At 31.7% G+C, this 18116-nt stretch overlaps 3 protein-coding genes across 3 annotated transcripts; 2 read left to right on the top strand and 1 right to left on the bottom strand.

The window, feature by feature from the left end:
- Positions 1-159: 159 nt before the first annotated feature.
- LOC109853916 (xanthine dehydrogenase) lies at positions 160-8514 on the top strand. Its single transcript, XM_020426487.1, has 25 exons — positions 160-247; positions 1613-1794; positions 1876-1933; positions 2031-2127; positions 2264-2499; positions 2590-2840; positions 2948-3089; positions 3167-3334; positions 3424-3500; positions 3597-3803; positions 3905-4083; positions 4322-4435; positions 4576-4717; positions 4797-5093; positions 5214-5336; positions 5426-5778; positions 5890-6064; positions 6238-6429; positions 6523-6668; positions 6757-6934; positions 7114-7242; positions 7344-7586; positions 7690-7944; positions 8018-8185; positions 8336-8514. Exons 2-25 carry the CDS (start codon positions 1654-1656, stop codon positions 8378-8380), a joined length of 4116 nt encoding a protein of 1371 aa, XP_020282076.1. The 5' UTR covers positions 160-247; positions 1613-1653; the 3' UTR covers positions 8381-8514.
- A 171-nt stretch (positions 8515-8685) lies between these two features.
- On the bottom strand, positions 8686-9585 carry LOC109853920 (trafficking protein particle complex subunit 4). The gene is made up of 2 exons (XM_020426490.1): positions 9345-9585; positions 8686-9231 (listed from the first exon to the last, which is right to left on the bottom strand). The coding sequence occupies exons 1-2, from the start codon at positions 9517-9519 to the stop codon at positions 8753-8755; spliced, it is 654 nt and encodes a 217-aa protein (XP_020282079.1). The 5' UTR covers positions 9520-9585; the 3' UTR covers positions 8686-8752.
- A 144-nt stretch (positions 9586-9729) lies between these two features.
- On the top strand, positions 9730-10601 carry LOC109853921 (gem-associated protein 6-like; the record flags this gene model as incomplete). Its single annotated transcript, XM_020426491.1, has 2 exons — positions 9730-10076; positions 10274-10601. Coding segments are annotated over exons 1-2 (495 nt in total), but the record flags the coding sequence as incomplete, so codon positions are not given.
- Positions 10602-18116: the final 7515 nt, after the last annotated feature.

Below are 18116 nucleotides of genomic sequence, written 5' to 3'. Positions count from 1 at the left end.
AGGTCTATTTCTCAAGAAGAGGTTTGAAGGGTCGGCTTATTTCCTCATGAGGTCATAACTTCGTCAATAATACGTCAGCCATTTGAAGTATATATATATATATATGTACACACACGTATAGCGTATCTTCGAGTGTGATAACCCTCATGATCAAACTCGTTGCGGATTCGCTTGGCTAGTTTAAAGAGTACAGTGAATGTAACGCGAGTGTTTCGAGCGAACTGATATTGCATAGACAGATATAACGGTGCGTATACTTTTCCTTCCAAACAAAACGTCAATATACGCATACATACATAATCGACGTTCGTGATGTGTCTTATTCACTTGTGAACAATCTTTAATAAAACTTTGTGCATTTCTTTTATGTTCTGATTGCTTCATCATTTCTTGATCGCGACAAGTAGTGTGATCCAAACTATTCATGTTTATACATGCTGTTTATTTGATAAAATTAATTATTTTCACATTTATACAAAGTGTTTTTCTAGCTTTGTTATTTTCTCATAATTTTATTCAATTTTTCAACTTAGGTGTGCGTTAGGTCACATGATATGTATTTTTCATATAACGCGTATTGCGTCTATCTCCGATCGCATCTTTCTATTCTCCTAGAATGCGTTTGGGTTACGCAAAAGAATGTCTTACAAAATAAAGGCGCGGTTTCACAACATGTGCGCGAAAAATACATGTACGAGATCGCGCTGTTATTTTGCAAAAATTTCTTACAAAATTTTGCGACATATATCTATGACTTTTATTATATAAGAAAATGTGTACGTGTGTGCGTATATATGTATATATCTATGTATAATTTCTGTGATTAAAAAAAAATCAGACAAAGACTTTTTTGTTATCATGTCCTGCGCTCTGAAAATCTTCGGAATTATACCTTAGCAAACAAAATACTTGAAAAAGACGCGTCACATGTATTATCTTGAATAAAATAACATTGCGTTTATCGCTGTGATTTATTGTAAATAAGAAAAGAAGTGCAATGTACTGGAGAAATCGTAAAAAATTTCTTATATAACGCTCATTGTGTACGTTAGTATAGATCTGTGTAGATATTGCGATATTGCATGTGTGCGTTCAATTGAACGCACACGTATATTCTGTGCACCAGCTATCACACCTACACGCACACGTACACAATCAATCATCATCTTTAACGTGATAAGATCTATGTACTACCATTCCACACAAGAAACCAAGCTATTATAAAACAAAGAATACACTTAATAAACTTCATAACTTCCAAAAATTAATGTAAGTCGAATTTGTTAACGTAATAAAATTGTGATAAAAATTATCGAAACGCAGAGAGATAAAACCAACATTATCAATACATTTAATTATCATCGCTCACAGTAATTTTCCTTTTCAGTAATTATTGGTTTCAATATACTCTTTCCATTTAGAAAGAACTTTTATCTGTTTTCGTGTATGTATATGTGCCCGCACGTGTAAACCAAGATGCTTTTCAGCTACGTACACAGTGTCGCCTGTGTACGTAGCTAGAAAACATCCATAGTATGGTTTTACGGTGTTTTGTATTACATATTTTTACTATATATAGATACTATTTATTTTATTTAAAATTTAATTATAGCAAACTACATATATATATAAAAGGATTATTTATCTACAAAAATGGAAGAAAATTTAATAAAAAACATATCTATATGCAATGGGAATGCGATGGTAACTTGTAACAAATTTCATAAAACTGACACTAAGTTGCAAAAAGCATTAATATCAAATATACTGGTGTTTTATGTGAATGGTAAAGAGGTATGTGACTATAAATTTCAAAATATTTACATATCTATTATAATGAAATTAAAATATTAAATAATTCATAATGTAATCTAGGTGTCCGATAAGAATGTAGAGCCAGAATGGACACTTTTATGGTATCTTCGTAACAAACGTATCCTTTTTTTTACACATTTTTATATATATTTATATGAATTTATTTTCTCTCATATATAATTTATTAATTAATCCTTAATGGTATAACAATTCAGTTGGATTGACTGGTACAAAGCTTGGCTGTGCAGAAGGAGGCTGCGGAGCCTGTACAGTCATGGTCTCTAGATTTGATCGCGACTCTAACAAAGTTGTGTATCCTTTAATTATCAATAATGACAATAATAATAATAATAACAAGAGTTATATGATACATGCATTGTACGAAGTAGGATTGTATTTCATAAATAATTAATTTTCTTAATACATTCTTATACAAATGTGCAAACAGTCACATGGCCGTGAATGCATGCTTGACACCGGTATGCGCTATGCACGGTCTAGCTGTAACTACTGTAGAAGGCATTGGTAGCACGAGAACTAAGTTGCATCCAGTACAAGAACGTATAGCCAAAGCACACGGATCGCAATGTGGATTTTGCACACCTGGTATAGTCATGTCTATGTATGCTTTACTGCGAAGTATACCGAAACCAACAATGGAGAATTTAGAAGTTGCATTTCAAGGTAAGTGCATATTGAAAATAATAAAGTAATAGCGCTATGATACACAAAATTACTTGTTTATCTGTTGAATTGTGTAATTTTTTCTTCTAGGAAACTTGTGCAGATGTACAGGATATAGACCAATTATAGAGGGGTTCAAGACTTTTACGGAAGATTGGGAACAATCACAATTAATGGCTAATGTTCTAAAAGAAGATGAGAAAAATGATACAAAACTGTGCTCGATGGGTGACGCTTGCTGCAAGCGAGCTTTTACATCTGAACCAACTGAGATTTTTAATTCTAAAGAATTCTGTCCGTATGATTCTACGCAGGAACCAATATTCCCGCCAAAATTAAAGGTAAATTATTTTGTGTGTGTATATATATATATTAAGCAGTCTCTTGTATCAAACTCACATAAACAGAAAGAGTGAAAATAATATCGCAATTTTTATTACACACACAGGTTGAAACAACACTAGATGATCAATATTTAATAATTAATGGAAAAAACGTCAGCTGGTATAGACCAACAAATTTGGAAACTTTGCTTGCCCTCAAAGAAAAGCACCCGAATGCTAAACTCGTCATTGGCAATACGGAGATTGGTTCGGTTATTTCTCTCAATTTTTTACATATTATTACAGTTTTATGCGTCATTAGTTATATTATTTATATATTATAGGAGTCGAAGTGAAGTTCAAACACTTGGTATATCCAGTAATGATACAACCTACGCGGATAAAAAAAATGCGTGAGATTGTTGAAACGCAACAAACGTTAAAAGTGGGAGCGAGCGTGACTTTGGTCGAACTCGAAGAAACACTAAAACATTATATTGAAACAAAACCTGGTAATTTACTAGAATTACATCTATTCTATATTCTTTTTCTCTATGTTGTTTGTAAACATTTTGTATTTGTTTTTTTTTTTTTTTGACAGAATACAGTACCAGGATTTTTATCGAAATCGTTAATATGTTACATTGGTTTGCTGGAAAACAAATAAGAAATGTTGCCGTGAGTATATTTTTTCAATGTGTTATAATATGATAACAATTGTTTTTTTTTTTTTTTAATCGAATAAAAATTTCTCTCTCTTTTTCAATTAATTAGTCTGTGGGTGGCAATATAATGACTGGTAGTCCAATATCAGATCTAAATCCAATCTTTATGGCTGCTGGTGTTAAATTAAATTTATGCAGTTTAAAACACGGAAATAGAACGATACCAATGGATCATACGTTTTTCGTTGGATATCGACGTAATGTAATTTTATCCGAAGAAGTATTAGTTTCTATTGACATACCTTTCACAAAACAGGTATGTATGTATGTGTGTGTGTAACAAACAGTTATTAAAAAAACACGACTGCGTAATACATCAATAATTAGTCATCTTCATTATTTCTTATATTTTTATAGAATCAATATTTTGTTGCTTATAAGCAAGCAAAAAGAAGAGATGATGATATTGCAATAGTCAATATGGCTTTAAATGTATATTTTGTTGGCGATATAGTTCAAGAGGCGCATATCGCATTTGGTGGAATGGCTCCTACTACTATTTTAGCAAAGCAGACATGTCAGAAAATGATTAAAAAGTAGTATTATAAAATAAATTATTATAATCATCAAATAATTATGAATTGAAGATATTAAAACAAAAACTTCTCGAACATTAACTTGGCAAAAATAATTTATTAAGTGCTCAAATTATTGTGATATTTTTTTTTTAATTAAAAATCAAAGTAAAATTTATTTTATTTTTTAATGAGAAATATACCGCATGTATTTTATAGAAAGAAAAATATCAAAATAGACCGTGTATAATAATTTTAGAAAATGGAATACATCTATCTTGGAAGAAGTTTATAATGCCTTACTCGAGGAATTGCCATTAGCAGACAATGCACCAGGAGGAATGATCAAATATCGCAGGTCTCTCACGCTCAGGTATATAATATTAAACTGTTTCTCTCTATTTCCTCCCTCTATCTTCCTTCTCTCTCTTTCAGTTTTGATTAAAAAATATGTACATATTGTTATACATACATATATATACATGTGTGTGTTGTGCGTTATATATTTTACAGTTTATTCTTTAAAGGATTTGTTCACATCCTTAAAAAGTTATCGAAAAATATTTCGGATATAGAATGTTTGCCGGAGACATTACAAAGTGCTTCAGATTGTTTTCATTATGAAGTACCACAGAGTTCACAGTACTATCAAGTGGTAACGTTTCACATCAAGTATTTGTAAATTGTTATTTAAACATGAAAGTGAAATTACAGTACTTTCTTACTTTTAATAGGTACCTAAAGATCAAGAGTCACATGATTTAATAGGACGTCCCATTGTCCACTCTAGTGCATTTAAACAAGCAACAGGAGAAGCAATATATTGCGATGATATACCCAAATTTAAGGAAGAATTATATTTGGCATTAGTTATTTCAACTCGATCACATGCAAAGATTCTGAAAATCGATTCTACAAAGGCATTGTCTATGGAGGGAGTTGTGTCGTTTTTCTCTTCAAAAGATATAACAGAAGATAAGAGATGGATAGGCCCCGTTTTTCACGATGAAGAAATATTTGTATCGGAAAAGGTACTTTTTTATATAAGTAAATTTGTTTATATGGCTTCTGCACAAACCGTCAAACTTGGAATGTTGTAAATGTGTTTGCGCTGTTGTTTTATTATTATTGATATCAATTTTTTTCTTTAGGTTACCAGTCAAGGCCAGGTACTTGGTGCGATTGTCGCTACTGATCAATTAATCGCTCAAGCCGCAGCGAGAACAGTCGAAATAGAATATGAAGATATAAAACCTATTATTGTATCTATAGAGGTATATACTATATACTTGCGAAATCGTGTTACAGTGAACATTTGTAAGCGCATTAATTTATGTGTTTTTTTTTGTTTTTTGTTTTACAGGATGCTATTAAGTATAAATCCTTTTATCCTGGTTTTCCTAAGCGTATTGTGAAAGGTGATGCTGACAAAGCTCTTGCGGAAGTAGATCATGTTTTAGAAGGCGAAGTACGCATAGGTGGCCAGGAACACTTTTATTTGGAAACAAATGTTACTATTGCCATACCTCGTGAAGATACATTAGAAGTATTTTGTTCTACACAGCATCCCACCGAGATACAAAAACTTATCGCTCACGTTTTGAATATACACATCAATAGAGTTAATGTTCGCGTGAAACGTATAGGTGGTGGATTCGGTGGAAAAGAGTCTCGCACGTTATTACTGGCGATACCGGTAGCATTTGCAGCATACAAGTACGCATAAAAAACCGTATATAATTTTTTATACGCATAATTTTATATTTATTTGTGTGTATGTGTGTGTGTATGTATATATCTTATTTGGCAAATACGTGAATTATATAGGTTGGGCAAACCAGTACGTTGTATGTTGGACAGAGACGAAGATATGATGATAAGTGGGACGCGACATCCATTTTTATTTAAGTATAAAGTTGGATTTAACAGTGACGGTCTTATTAAAGTGGCAAAAGTGAACATATACAATAACGCAGGCTATTCTCATGATTTATCAGTAGCGGTAGGTAATGGCATGTGCACTAAAAGTCGAAAGTAGTAATAGGAAAAAAAAGAGTAACAAGCGTTGAAGATATATAACATACAAGTATATGATATTGAACTCTTTCTCTACGTCAAAATGAAAACTTGTGCATTAATAATTTCATATTAATAATTTTATTTCACATCTTCCAGGTGTTGGAACGTGCAATGTTCCATTTTGAAAATGCATATAGAATCCCAGTGTCAGAAATATATGGATACACGTGTAAAACAAACTTACCATCGAATACAGCTTTTCGAGGTTTTGGCGGACCGCAAGGAATGTTTTTAGCTGAAAATATCATTCGACACGTCGCCGATTATTTGGAACTAGATGTCCTCAAGGTAATATATGACATTACTTGGAAAAACACACAAATAAAAAATTCTGTAACTATAAAGATTTAGTAATAGAAAAAACTCTCATTTTTTTGACAGGTGTCCGAATTAAATTTGTATAAAGAAGGTGATGTAACACATTACAATCAAGAACTTGTCAATTGCACCTTGGATCGTTGCTGGAACGAATGTTTAGTATTTTCTCGTTATAACGAAAGAATAATCGAAGTCGAACGTTATAACAGGCAAGTTGTAATATATAAAATAAACACACATTTTCCGTATTATAAGTGCCAACAATAATTAAAAAAGTAACATGTGCATGTTTTGTAGAAAAAATCGATTTAGAAAGAAAGGTCTTGCAATTGTGCCTACAAAATTCGGTATAGCATTTACTGTGTTAGTATTGAATCAATCGGGTGCACTGGTGCATATTTATATTGATGGTTCGGTACTAATTAGTCACGGTGGCGTTGAGATGGGACAAGGTTTACATACGAAAATGATTCAGGTATATGTGTGTTACTATAAACCGCGGATGTTTATACATTATAAGTATGCAAAATACATAATTCCATAACGTTCATTAGAAGTCTATTGCGTCATTCTATCTTTGTTTTATATGCGCTTCCTGAACGCAGCCCATCACCTTTCTTTATACATTATATGTATATATTTCGTGTATTACAGGTTGCTAGCAGAGTATTAAAAGTAAATCCGGACAAGATACATATCGTTGAGACAGCTACCGATAAAGTCCCAAATACATCCGCTACCGCAGCAAGTTCCGGATCTGATCTCAATGGCATGGCTGTTATGGTAATAATAATAAAATAATATATAACGTGTTAAATAACATCATATGTGCACAAAACTTCTACGCGTACAAAAATCAAAAAGTTACGATGTTAATTTTGCAGAATGCATGCGAAGAAATAATGAAAAGATTGCAACCGATAATAGATAGCAATCCGGAAGACACTTGGGAAAATTGGATAAAAACGGCATATTCAGAAAGGATAAGTCTGTCCGCCACGGGTTTTTACAAAACTCCCGATATCGGATATTCTTTTGAAACTAATACGGGAAAAGCGTTTAATTACTTTACTTACGGTGTTGCCTGTACGGAAGTTGAAATTGATTGTCTTACTGGTGATCATAAGGTAATATATGTCTTTCTATATTTTGCACAAGTGAAGATTTATCGAAATACGTACAGTATGTGACGAGTGTAAAGGAAGATCAAGTGTTTTGAAACTAATACAGGTTTTACGTACGGATATTGTTATGGACTTGGGAGAAAGTTTAAATCCAGCCATCGATATAGGTCAGATCGAAGGTGCCTTCATTCAAGGATACGGTTTGTTTACATTGGAGGAAATGATTTACTCGCCAACGGGAACTTTATTTAGTAGAGGACCCGGGACATACAAGTTACCAGGTTTTACCGACATACCTCAAGAATTTAATGTTTCGCTTTTAAAAGGAGCTTCCAATCCACGAGCTGTATACTCTTCCAAGGTAATGGCAAAACCTTACCTTTCGATATTTATAGAAAAATATCTTTGTTATATACTTTTATTAAATTTTATAGGCTGTTGGGGAACCACCGCTATTTTTAGCGTCATCTGTATTCTTCGCTATTAAAGAGGCAATTAGAGCTGCGCGCAAAGATATGAATATTCATGGCTATTTTAGACTTGATGCTCCCGCAACTGCTGCACGTATACGTACGGCATGCGTAGATAATATAACAATGAAGGTAACTTATATATTTTGTATATATATACAAAACTTTAGGTGACATTTATACTTTTTAAAAAATAAGAAACCTGTATCAAACAGATTCTTTATGGATTTTACATCCTCTGTAACTAGCTTCCCGATTAAAACATTATTTTTATCTTTGCAGATCAGAGAACCTGATTTACAACAACAATGGAATATGGTACCATAATATATCAAATTTTTAATATGATACAGTTATTTTCTTTTTCATAATTTTTCTATTCAAGTTATATTCAAGAAAATAATCTATTTTATAATTAATATACATCTTAGTGTCCTCAATAAAAATACTCATTTAATTCATTTTTGAGTATAGAAAAAAACTGAAAAGTACAAATTATACGAAGAAAAAAATATGAATCAAATCTTTTAGGTAGAAAATCTGAATTGTATAATTATGAGATAATAAAATTTATATATAAAACAATAAGAACAGTGGAAACATTGCTATTTTATTATTTTTTAGTCTTATATTTTAAATTTGTTAACATTCATATATATACACACACACACACACACACCCACTTGTATATATTATACATTAAACATTGCTTATTCCAGATTTTTCAACTGTTTCCAACAATGTTTGTAGATTAGTTTCAAATAATTCACATCGAATAGGCATTTCCAATGCATAAAATGGATTTTTTAATGCATAATCTGCATACAAATCATATACTCTCTTTAATAAGATTTCCATGCCTTGTTGCGACGGCTCTGCTACTATCATAAACTTAATGCCTGTTAACGTTTGGAAACAATATAAACGAAATGTATCAGCTTCAAGAACTTCAATTCCAGAACTTCGTGGTTCTGGACTTAATTGGCTCGCTATGGCAAATAATGGATAAAACATCGAAGCTAGGAATATCTTTTCATTTGTTGTCATTTTTGCTCGACTGAATTTCAATGTTAGAGGAAAATTTCCTGATTGCTCCAACATTTCCAAAACATCTTTCCCATTCTCAAGTTCACGTCCAGTGACTGCAACTCCATTTACAGATGTCAATACATGTCCCACTAGAAATTTAAAATATTTTCTTCGATCTTTTTTAAGATTTTCATTAAAATTACATATACACACACACACATACACAACGCAATTACACAAAACGTATAACATGTGTTTTTACCATTTATTCCATCTCTTTGTCCAAAAGCTACCACCACTTTCTTGTTTTCATAACTTAATTTAATATCGAGTGGAAAGTTAAAAGACTTTTCGATTTCAATTTTTGGAACATTGTGATCGTGATTAAAAATTAAACCACCAGATTTTGATACAATGTAAACACCATATATCACCATTGTTGTCTTTTTTACAACCTCTCTTGCAGTACACACATTGACCAGCCGGAGATACTTATGGTATATTCTACTTGGTGGCGGTTTCGCAACGAACGTATGCCGTGTTTACAACATCCAATTGCAGTGATCAATTTGATAAATCGCCCAATGCGATAGAATATTGTAGACTCAACCTAAAATCACGATTGCTGTGCGAGCGTCAAATGGAACCTACCCACGCTTGCACACGCTTCAACATTTGACAGTTTGACGCTGTTTGATACTGAAGTGTTTTATTGAGTTTTATCAAAAATGGTCATTTTTTGAATTTTGCATCGATAGCAAGCAATAGTTGGCTTTAATCTCGCGTGTACATAGGTAATAGCACTGAACTGATCAATACTTAAAAAAATGCAGGAAAAGGACACGCAAGAAGAGAACACAGAGTTTCTGCATAATGTGTACAAGAATGACCCAATCCTATTTGTTAATTATGTTGGAAAGGAGGTCAAGATAATCACGAAAGATGAAAATATTCACTCTGGCATTGTATACACAATCGACCCAGTATCGGACAGGTGTGTATTGAAAAAAAAAAAAAAACAATTTTATTCTAGTTAATCGATTATAAACAAATGACTATTCAACATATTCTATCAAAACAATACACTTTTAATACATGTTTTAACATTAATTATATATACACAAACTATTTATAATATAGTATATATATATAACACTATATATATACATATATAATGCTATTATTTTGCAGTATTGTGCTCTTGCATACGACAAAATCCACAAAATATAGCTTGAAAATTATATTTGGTCATGCTGTCAAAAATATAAATGTAATAGCAGAAACAACAACAATCATACCAGAGTTATTTCTGCAGAACTTGCCATGCAAAGAACTTTCACAAGAACTAATTGCTAAGAGAAAAGATATTGTTGTGAAAGTATTATCAGACAGTCGATTTCCAGTTTCAGAAAAAAATAACACCCTATTAATTGAAGATATCATGGTAATAGAACCTCCATATTATCCTGAAAATTGTAAATGTAACAATAGCATTGTTCTTAGTAGAATACAGAATATTTTAAGGAATATTACTTTATAGTATTATTAATTAGTATATATATATATATATGTATATATATATATATAAAGAAATAATTAAAATTAAATAATGATTAATTCCTAAATGAAATAATGATCAATTTCCAAATGAAATATAACAGTATATTTTTAAGGACATTTAAAATTCAACAATTTTAAATGACGAATATATGATTTATTTAAATCTTAGTAATACAACATGCAACTAGTAAAATTAAAAAGACAATTGTACATTACATATACAACAAATATTTAATATAATAAAGTTTTTGATTCTCTATCATAAATTTGTCCATTTGTCTATATCAATTTTTTTCTTTTAAATATACGACGGTAAAAAAATATACGTATATGTTTTCTATAAATCTTGTTTTTCTTACACTTTGTTATATTATTTGATCATGTATATACATAATATGTACATACACTGAGTTCAAATTGAGAAAAGAATCCTGTTGCACATATAAAGGAAGAAAAGCGGGAAAAGTAGGAATAGCGTTGCGTGCGGAATTGGCGGGACACTCGCTGACAGCCAATGACTTTGGTGTGAGGGTGCTTTCCAGGAGGAAAAATGCGCAACACAGGCGCGCGCTACGCGCACGCTATTGTTATTTTTATTTAACGTGTTGTCAGAATGTCGGAACACAACCTGTCACCGCAATGACAGATAGTATATACGTCTTATAAACCATATAATACACATATGAGAAATGTCAGAAATAACGCATGAAAATTAAACTCAAAAAATAGTGAGAGAGAGAAGTGGAAAAACAACACGTGACTAAAGTCACGTAACAAGGAAAAGAGTAAAAAAGAGAATATTACATATATTATATGTAATATTCTATATCTATATATAATACACACACATACGCATATATGTATATATATATACCGTAATCACGTGACCGAAGTCAGTAACACCGCCGAGGTCAGTGACTTCACCGCAGTCGCGCGACCGAGGTCAGTGACCCCGCCAAAGTCGCGCGGCGGAGGTCAGTGACATTACTGTAGTATGTATATAATACATATAATACAATATAAAGTATAATATTATAAATATATAATTAATTATATATGTAAAATACGTATTATTTAATGTTATATATAATATAAATTACAGTCACGTTATTTTCACGTGTTGTTTTTCTACTTGGTACACATGCCTTGGTAGAAATGCCGAATTGAACTTGTACAAATAAAAAATTGACAAAGACTGAAAAAAAAATAACAACACAAAGAGAATCGCAAGAGGAGAGTGTAATAAAAAAACTACAGAAGAGAATTTAGAATATATTGCTATATACACACTTTAATAACCAAAAACAAACATTACAATATAATAATATTGTTATTGTGATATTATTGTTATTAATATAATAATAGAATTATTTTTCATCGTAGTGAAAACACTAAAAACCTCGCTTCTTTTCTTATACGAAAGAACAGTGCGTTTGGTTTGCTTCTCTTTTTCTTATTTATAATTTTATTAATTCACATGATGTTTGGCACCCAACTGATCGCACTCACGCATACTTTTGTACGTGGTTTAATAAGTTTAATAAATTTCTACTAGAAATTTGCCAAAACTTATCAAACCACCTACATAGATTAAAAAAAAAAAAAAAAAAACAATGAGAGCCTATTATACTTGTCCTGCATAGTAATCCGAATCGCTATAACTTTGAGAGCGCAATCGATCTGCGAACCTATCATATCTTGTTATCTTAGAATAATAAATACAGTGTAATATATCTAAAAAATCTGTCTTTTTATGCAACGTATATATGCAAATACAAATATATTCGGAAAATGTACAATGTCTTATTGCCTTTACAAACGTTAAGGAAAATCGCAACTGCCAAATTGTCACATAATATCAAGTGTATATTTAACCAGACAACAATCGAATTTTTTTCTTTTTAAATCTCTCTGCCATTCTTAAAATTCCATTCTTTAATTTCCTCTACTGATGGAACTGACACAAGCAAAAAGTTACAGAAAAATACTTTCGCTTAAATTTTTTGTGCCTAATATTATACTAATAATCAAAAAATTGCAAAATTGCCGTATTTGTAAATAACAATTTAGTAATTACGAATTTTTAATCTTAATACAAAAAATCTTAATACAAAATATATATCTTAAAACGACAATATATATTCGCGATTCCTTTATCATTCTCTCTTTTGTTCATTCATTCTCTCTCTCTCTCTCTCTCTCTCTCTCTCTCTCTCTCTCTCTCTCTCTCTCTCTCTCTCTTTGCTTTCTTCTCTTTTCTCTTATATTTTTCTTCTCAAACTGTTTTTCTCGCGTTTGATCTTAATCTCTTAATTACTAAAAACATATTGTATTCACAAGATTAGTATGAGATACACACCACTTAAAAGTTGAATAAAGTCTAATCTGTATTTCAGCTGAGCAGTTTTTGTTTATATAAATTGATAAAATGAGTAATCTAAAAACGAAATATTTTACATATTATAGCTATTTTTATATTAACTCTTTCTCTCTCTCTCTCTCTCTCTCTCTTTTTTTTCTCTCTCTCTCTCTCTCTCTTGAATAACGTACAAAATATTTTCTCGAGATATCATGTTCACATAATATACTCCTGTGTATTTCATCTTTACACTTATATTCTGTCAGATTGCACAGAGAAACTGATTGAGTAGTATACAGCATTATTCTTTATTCCTCAGTGTCCGATTTCGAATTATTTTTGCATAAACAATATATTATAAACAATATATTACATAGCAATATAAAAAAGACATGACGTTATTCTCAAATACCCAAAGTTTTGAAGATCAAGGTTCTTTCTTCTCAATGTAGTTCGTTCAGTAATTTGCGTTATTGAAAAACAATTTGTTCTAGGGTGCTTAAAAAGAGAGCGTAAAACACTAAAATTCAGGAACGGTATATATTAATTACGATATATATATATACATTTGAAATATTAAAATATTAAATAAAAATACTAAATGACTTCGTTAACACGTTGAACACCTAGCAAAAATCGAATGTTTTTTACGCAATTCCAAATTACCAGTTTTATGCAACATATATTAAATTGTTAGCGTTAAATAATCTAGCACGTACTAAATTTTCCGTAAGATTTGTTTCACTTAGATAAATCGTTTTTTTTTACAAAGGGATGATTAATGAAAAACTTATCCGTCATCCAAAGATAGATGATATGTGACCTTCAACGTGTTAAAGTATCAAGAGGAAAAAACATACGGTACATGTGATTTATACTCCTTTAAGATTTGTCGCACGTGTTCACGTGATTATTTTATTATCCCCTTCGTCATCGCACGCATAAACATCCAGTTTCAACGTCTTTACAAAAGCAATAAATACCGAAATGTCAGACAATTCGAATTTGACACTATACATTGCACGCAAGTACAAACCTAATGTCTGCTTTTCTATTTTTGCTCTCTTCTACAAAAATAGTTAAAATTCGTACGTTTACCTTATACGTTTGTGTGAATATGGATTTAAGTTTATGATATATGGTCCCCTTAGAATCTTATTAATTTTACTTTAAGTGCTCCTTTTCATCAACCTCATGATTATATTACTTTATGCTCTCTTTTTTCAGACACCTTAGATTGTTAGATATAGAGAATATTTTTTTCTTTTTTTTTTTTGAACAAATTTATATACACAACTAAACGATAAAAGAGGAGAGTGTGCCTCATTGTTCATTAAATAAATATATATATAAACGCTAGCACAAATAATTTTATATATATAAACAAACGACGAATGCGACACATTTGTGTGACAGATGTGACGATGCGATGAAAAAATGTACTCGAATGCGCGTTGAAGATGCATGACGACGATAATAAAATGACGAAAATGAAAATAACAAAAGTTATATAACTATCGAAATTGTTGTAATATCCTCGAAGTTGACAGCATCGACGATGTGATCGCGTGATTTGTTTACGTATTTTTACAATCTTCTCTACAAAGGTGTCTTTTTTGCTATACGCGTCTCTCTTTCAATTTATGCTCTTCTACAAAAAGAGTATGTCACTGAGAGAAAATCATAAATCGATTGCACTTTTTGACATACATCATATCAGATCGCGATAAAAAGAAACGTGCACGCATTTTTATCTTCTCATAAGGCAAATATATTTCGATCTTTTCATCAAATTGGCTATTGATCCGTGTCTTTTTGTAATGGCAATAATTCTTGACAAAGGTAAGAATTTTATTAAAAATGGATTATACTTTCATTTTGCAGCAATAATCTTTATTTCTTCTTGTTTTGTTTTATTTTTTTATTTTTTTTTTTTACAAAAAACACTACTTGGCACAGCTAATAGTTTATATTATTAAATATTTTTGCATATATACGAGAACAATCGATATTGTGATAACGAGCACGATTGTCACTCTTCTACAGCAGAATGTTCCTCACATTCGAACTAATTGCAAATTATTCATTTATCTCTTAATTAAGGCAACTTCAGCATAATTAAAACTTTTTTTCTCTCAGTGCGTATGTAATCGAGCGCCGAAAATGACTACAATGCAACAGTATGGAAGTAATAATAAATCGTGAGTGTATTAATGTGTGTGTGTGTATTTGTGTGTTTACGTGTATGTAGGTATAAGCTATATTTTGTAATAACAATTGTGTGTCGTACGTGTCGCGGTGCGTCAAATGTCTCTCGCGGAAGAAGACTTAGAGGCACAATTTTCTTTCTGCAACGCGCTTCGAAGAAACTTCCGTTTCCGAAAGACATTAACGCATTTATGGAGTACGTTTTGTGTATACAAAACTGAGAAATCTCGAAAAACGAAATGAAAACACTCACGCAGCAAACGATCTCTTCTTCTTACGAAGGAATTCGGTTGGTTTTCTTGTGACGCGCGTTATTTAATCAATCCAACAACAACAACGGGGGGCATGTTGCATTTTGTGTTCTATGAAGAGGTGATATAACAATATAGCAGTTACTTAATAATAATTAGAAGAATCATTTATAGTTATAAGGTTGTAGTAGAATAAGTTACTAATTGTTAATATAACGTGCATGTAATAACTGACAAGACAAATATTCTCTCTAAACCTCGGATGCGTTATGGGAGAAAGTCGGGTGGTAATAAGATAAGAGGTGGAGGAGGGAGATACAGTCCCGGAGGTCCAAGAGAGTGGGAAAGCTAAATTTTTCTTTTTTTTCCCCCCGGAACTTTTCGGGCGTACATTTTTAAGATGTGACAAAAGTTTTCATCAACGACGGTAATTATCCGAAGACTTCGTTACATATACGGTATTGAATTTTTTCTCTTCAGAACTCAGACGATGTGAAAACTTTAATTTCAAAATACTGATGTAAACAACTAAATACTGATATGTAGATTAGTATTGGGGCGAGAATTATACTTGTGTGTGCTCCTTTGAAGAATCTCTATTAACGTTTTATACGTCCGAATTTTCCCGTGCACACACGTAGGTGTTAAACACGTGGTTGATTTTATACAAGACAGAATGGTTTTTTTCGCATTTGGTTTTGTGTATTTTCTAAAGTGGCTTCGCGATTACACAACCATAAGGATGAAAAAAATTTATTATCTAACCGTAACAAACGATACTTACTCGTGATCAGTGCCGTTCGTAGGACCCATCAGAACAATGCTATGTGTGTTTTTTATATTTTTAATTAAATAACTCTTAACATGGTCCTTTCTAGCTCCATAGTCTTAATTGTAATATAAATAAAATAAAAAAAAAAAAAAAAAAAAACAAACGTAACCTACGTCTCGCGTTTGATGTTTAAAATTAACATTGTTACAACTGGTCCGTATAAGCGAGTTTTCGCATGGATTGCTGTTATATCGCAGAATATTGTACAATATCGCGAGAATTATTCATTATAGATTTTTTTTCTCTTTTCTTTCTTTTTTTTTTTTTTTTCAAAAGATATGAGACGAAATTGAAGAACGAACAGCCACTTATCGTTAAAACACGTGATATGAACACGGACTGCTGACTCTTTCACCATGGGTGGTGCATTGCGATATTTGTACTGTCAGTACTGACGAGAGCATGTGACTGTGTCATAGATTTTGTCACTTTTTGTTTAACAAGCAGTTATTGCGAGATAAGGCATTCGCAGAAAAATGGCAGCGCCCGTGGAACATGTGAAGATATGTTTAATAGACGCGCAAAAAGCTCTACAGATTAATCATTTTTATTATTTGTAATTTATAAACTCTTTACAAATATATATATATATATATATATATATATATATATATGTATATACAATTTTATGTTTATATTTTTTATGTTATTCATTTACCGAGAGAAAATGGTTTTCTTTTTTTTAATTCATCATCGCAGAAACAATTCAATTCCACGTAATTTCTGCAATACGCTCGTGATTATTGAACAATTGGTCTTCAAAAATACTGATGAGAAAAGTTCTTCATCTGAAAAATCATCTGATGCAATAGAATTTTGCAGCAGAAAGTGTAAATCTCTCGTTTCGTTATAGAGCGTCAGAAAGCGAAAATTAATGGAACTCATCGTCAGCACTGCTTTTTAAACGTCATGTTCTCATCACTGGCAGTCGAAAATCGAAATGCAGCCACCATGACTTTTGTTTTTATCGTTCCTCATAACGTATTAGTTGCAACTTGCCGACGTCAGTATTTGGAACGTTACGACGTATCGCGAACACAAATGAGTCGAAGATATGTATAACGCACAAGACTACAAGATAAAGTTTTCCTCCCTCTCTCTTTCTCTCTCTCTCTCTCTCTTTTTCTTTCTTTCTTCTCGCACTCTCTTTCCAAAATTTCTTGTTTCTCTCTCTCTCTCTCTCTCTCTTTCTTTCTTTCTCTCGCACACGTTCTCTCATTCACACAATTCCTCAACATGCTTGCCAAGATAAATTACCTGTCGGTGCTCGTAAGCTTGTATACGTAGTGACGACGAATGCAGTTATATATATAAAGTATAAGTATCTCTTATATACTTACGATAATTGTGTGTAAGTTATACGTCTAATATGTATATATGCGTATACATAATATGTACGTATCGCCGGCCTATAGCAGGTGTTCTAATTTTTTTGTCTCTCAATTCACTGCGCTGATACGATCATCACAAAAGTAAAAGTCTCTTTTCCTTCAAAAACTTCTCTATACATCTTACGTTCTTTTATTTTTCTTTATTTCTCTCTGCATTTTACTCACTCACACACACACACTCTCTCTCTCTCTTTCTTTCTTTCTCTCTCTTTCTCTCTCACTTACATCGTGCTCAGCGTGTGTCAGTGTGTTGGTTATTTTGTGTGTCTCGTTGAGAGAATGTTTTTTTTTTTTTTTTTTTTATTTTTTACATGAAATATGCGTACCAGACGATTTTACAAAAACATTACCCTGGAATAATGTACTTTAATGTTGTGCGAGGCGACCGATCGCGAAAAACCATGTCATGGATTCAAATTTTTCGTAGACAATA

This window comes from Pseudomyrmex gracilis, unplaced genomic scaffold (genome assembly GCF_002006095.1).
Source record: "Pseudomyrmex gracilis isolate BER0280 unplaced genomic scaffold, ASM200609v1 scaffold_56, whole genome shotgun sequence".
Classification (NCBI taxonomy): Eukaryota; Metazoa; Arthropoda; class Insecta; order Hymenoptera; family Formicidae; genus Pseudomyrmex; species Pseudomyrmex gracilis.
Note: the sequence above shows the minus strand (reverse complement) of the source record. Positions and strands in the feature narration are given on the sequence as shown.

What these genes read in the sequence shown, in the direction of transcription:
- LOC109853916 (XM_020426487.1), top strand. Translation starts at nt 1,654, where the DNA reads ATGGAAGAAAATTTAATAAAAAACATATCTATATGCAATGGGAATGCG. An exon ending in ACATACCTTTCACAAAACAG is followed by an intron (nt 3,804 to 3,904) that starts GTATGTATGTAT and finishes ATATTTTTATAG; the next exon opens with AATCAATATTTTGTTGCTTA. An exon ending in TCAATGGCATGGCTGTTATG is followed by an intron (nt 7,243 to 7,343) that starts GTAATAATAATA and finishes TTAATTTTGCAG; the next exon opens with AATGCATGCGAAGAAATAAT.
- LOC109853920 (XM_020426490.1), bottom strand. Translation starts at nt 9,519, where the DNA reads ATGGTGATATATGGTGTTTACATTGTATCAAAATCTGGTGGTTTAATT. An exon ending in ACAAAGAGATGGAATAAATG is followed by an intron (nt 9,232 to 9,344) that starts GTAAAAACACAT and finishes TTAAATTTCTAG; the next exon opens with TGGGACATGTATTGACATCT.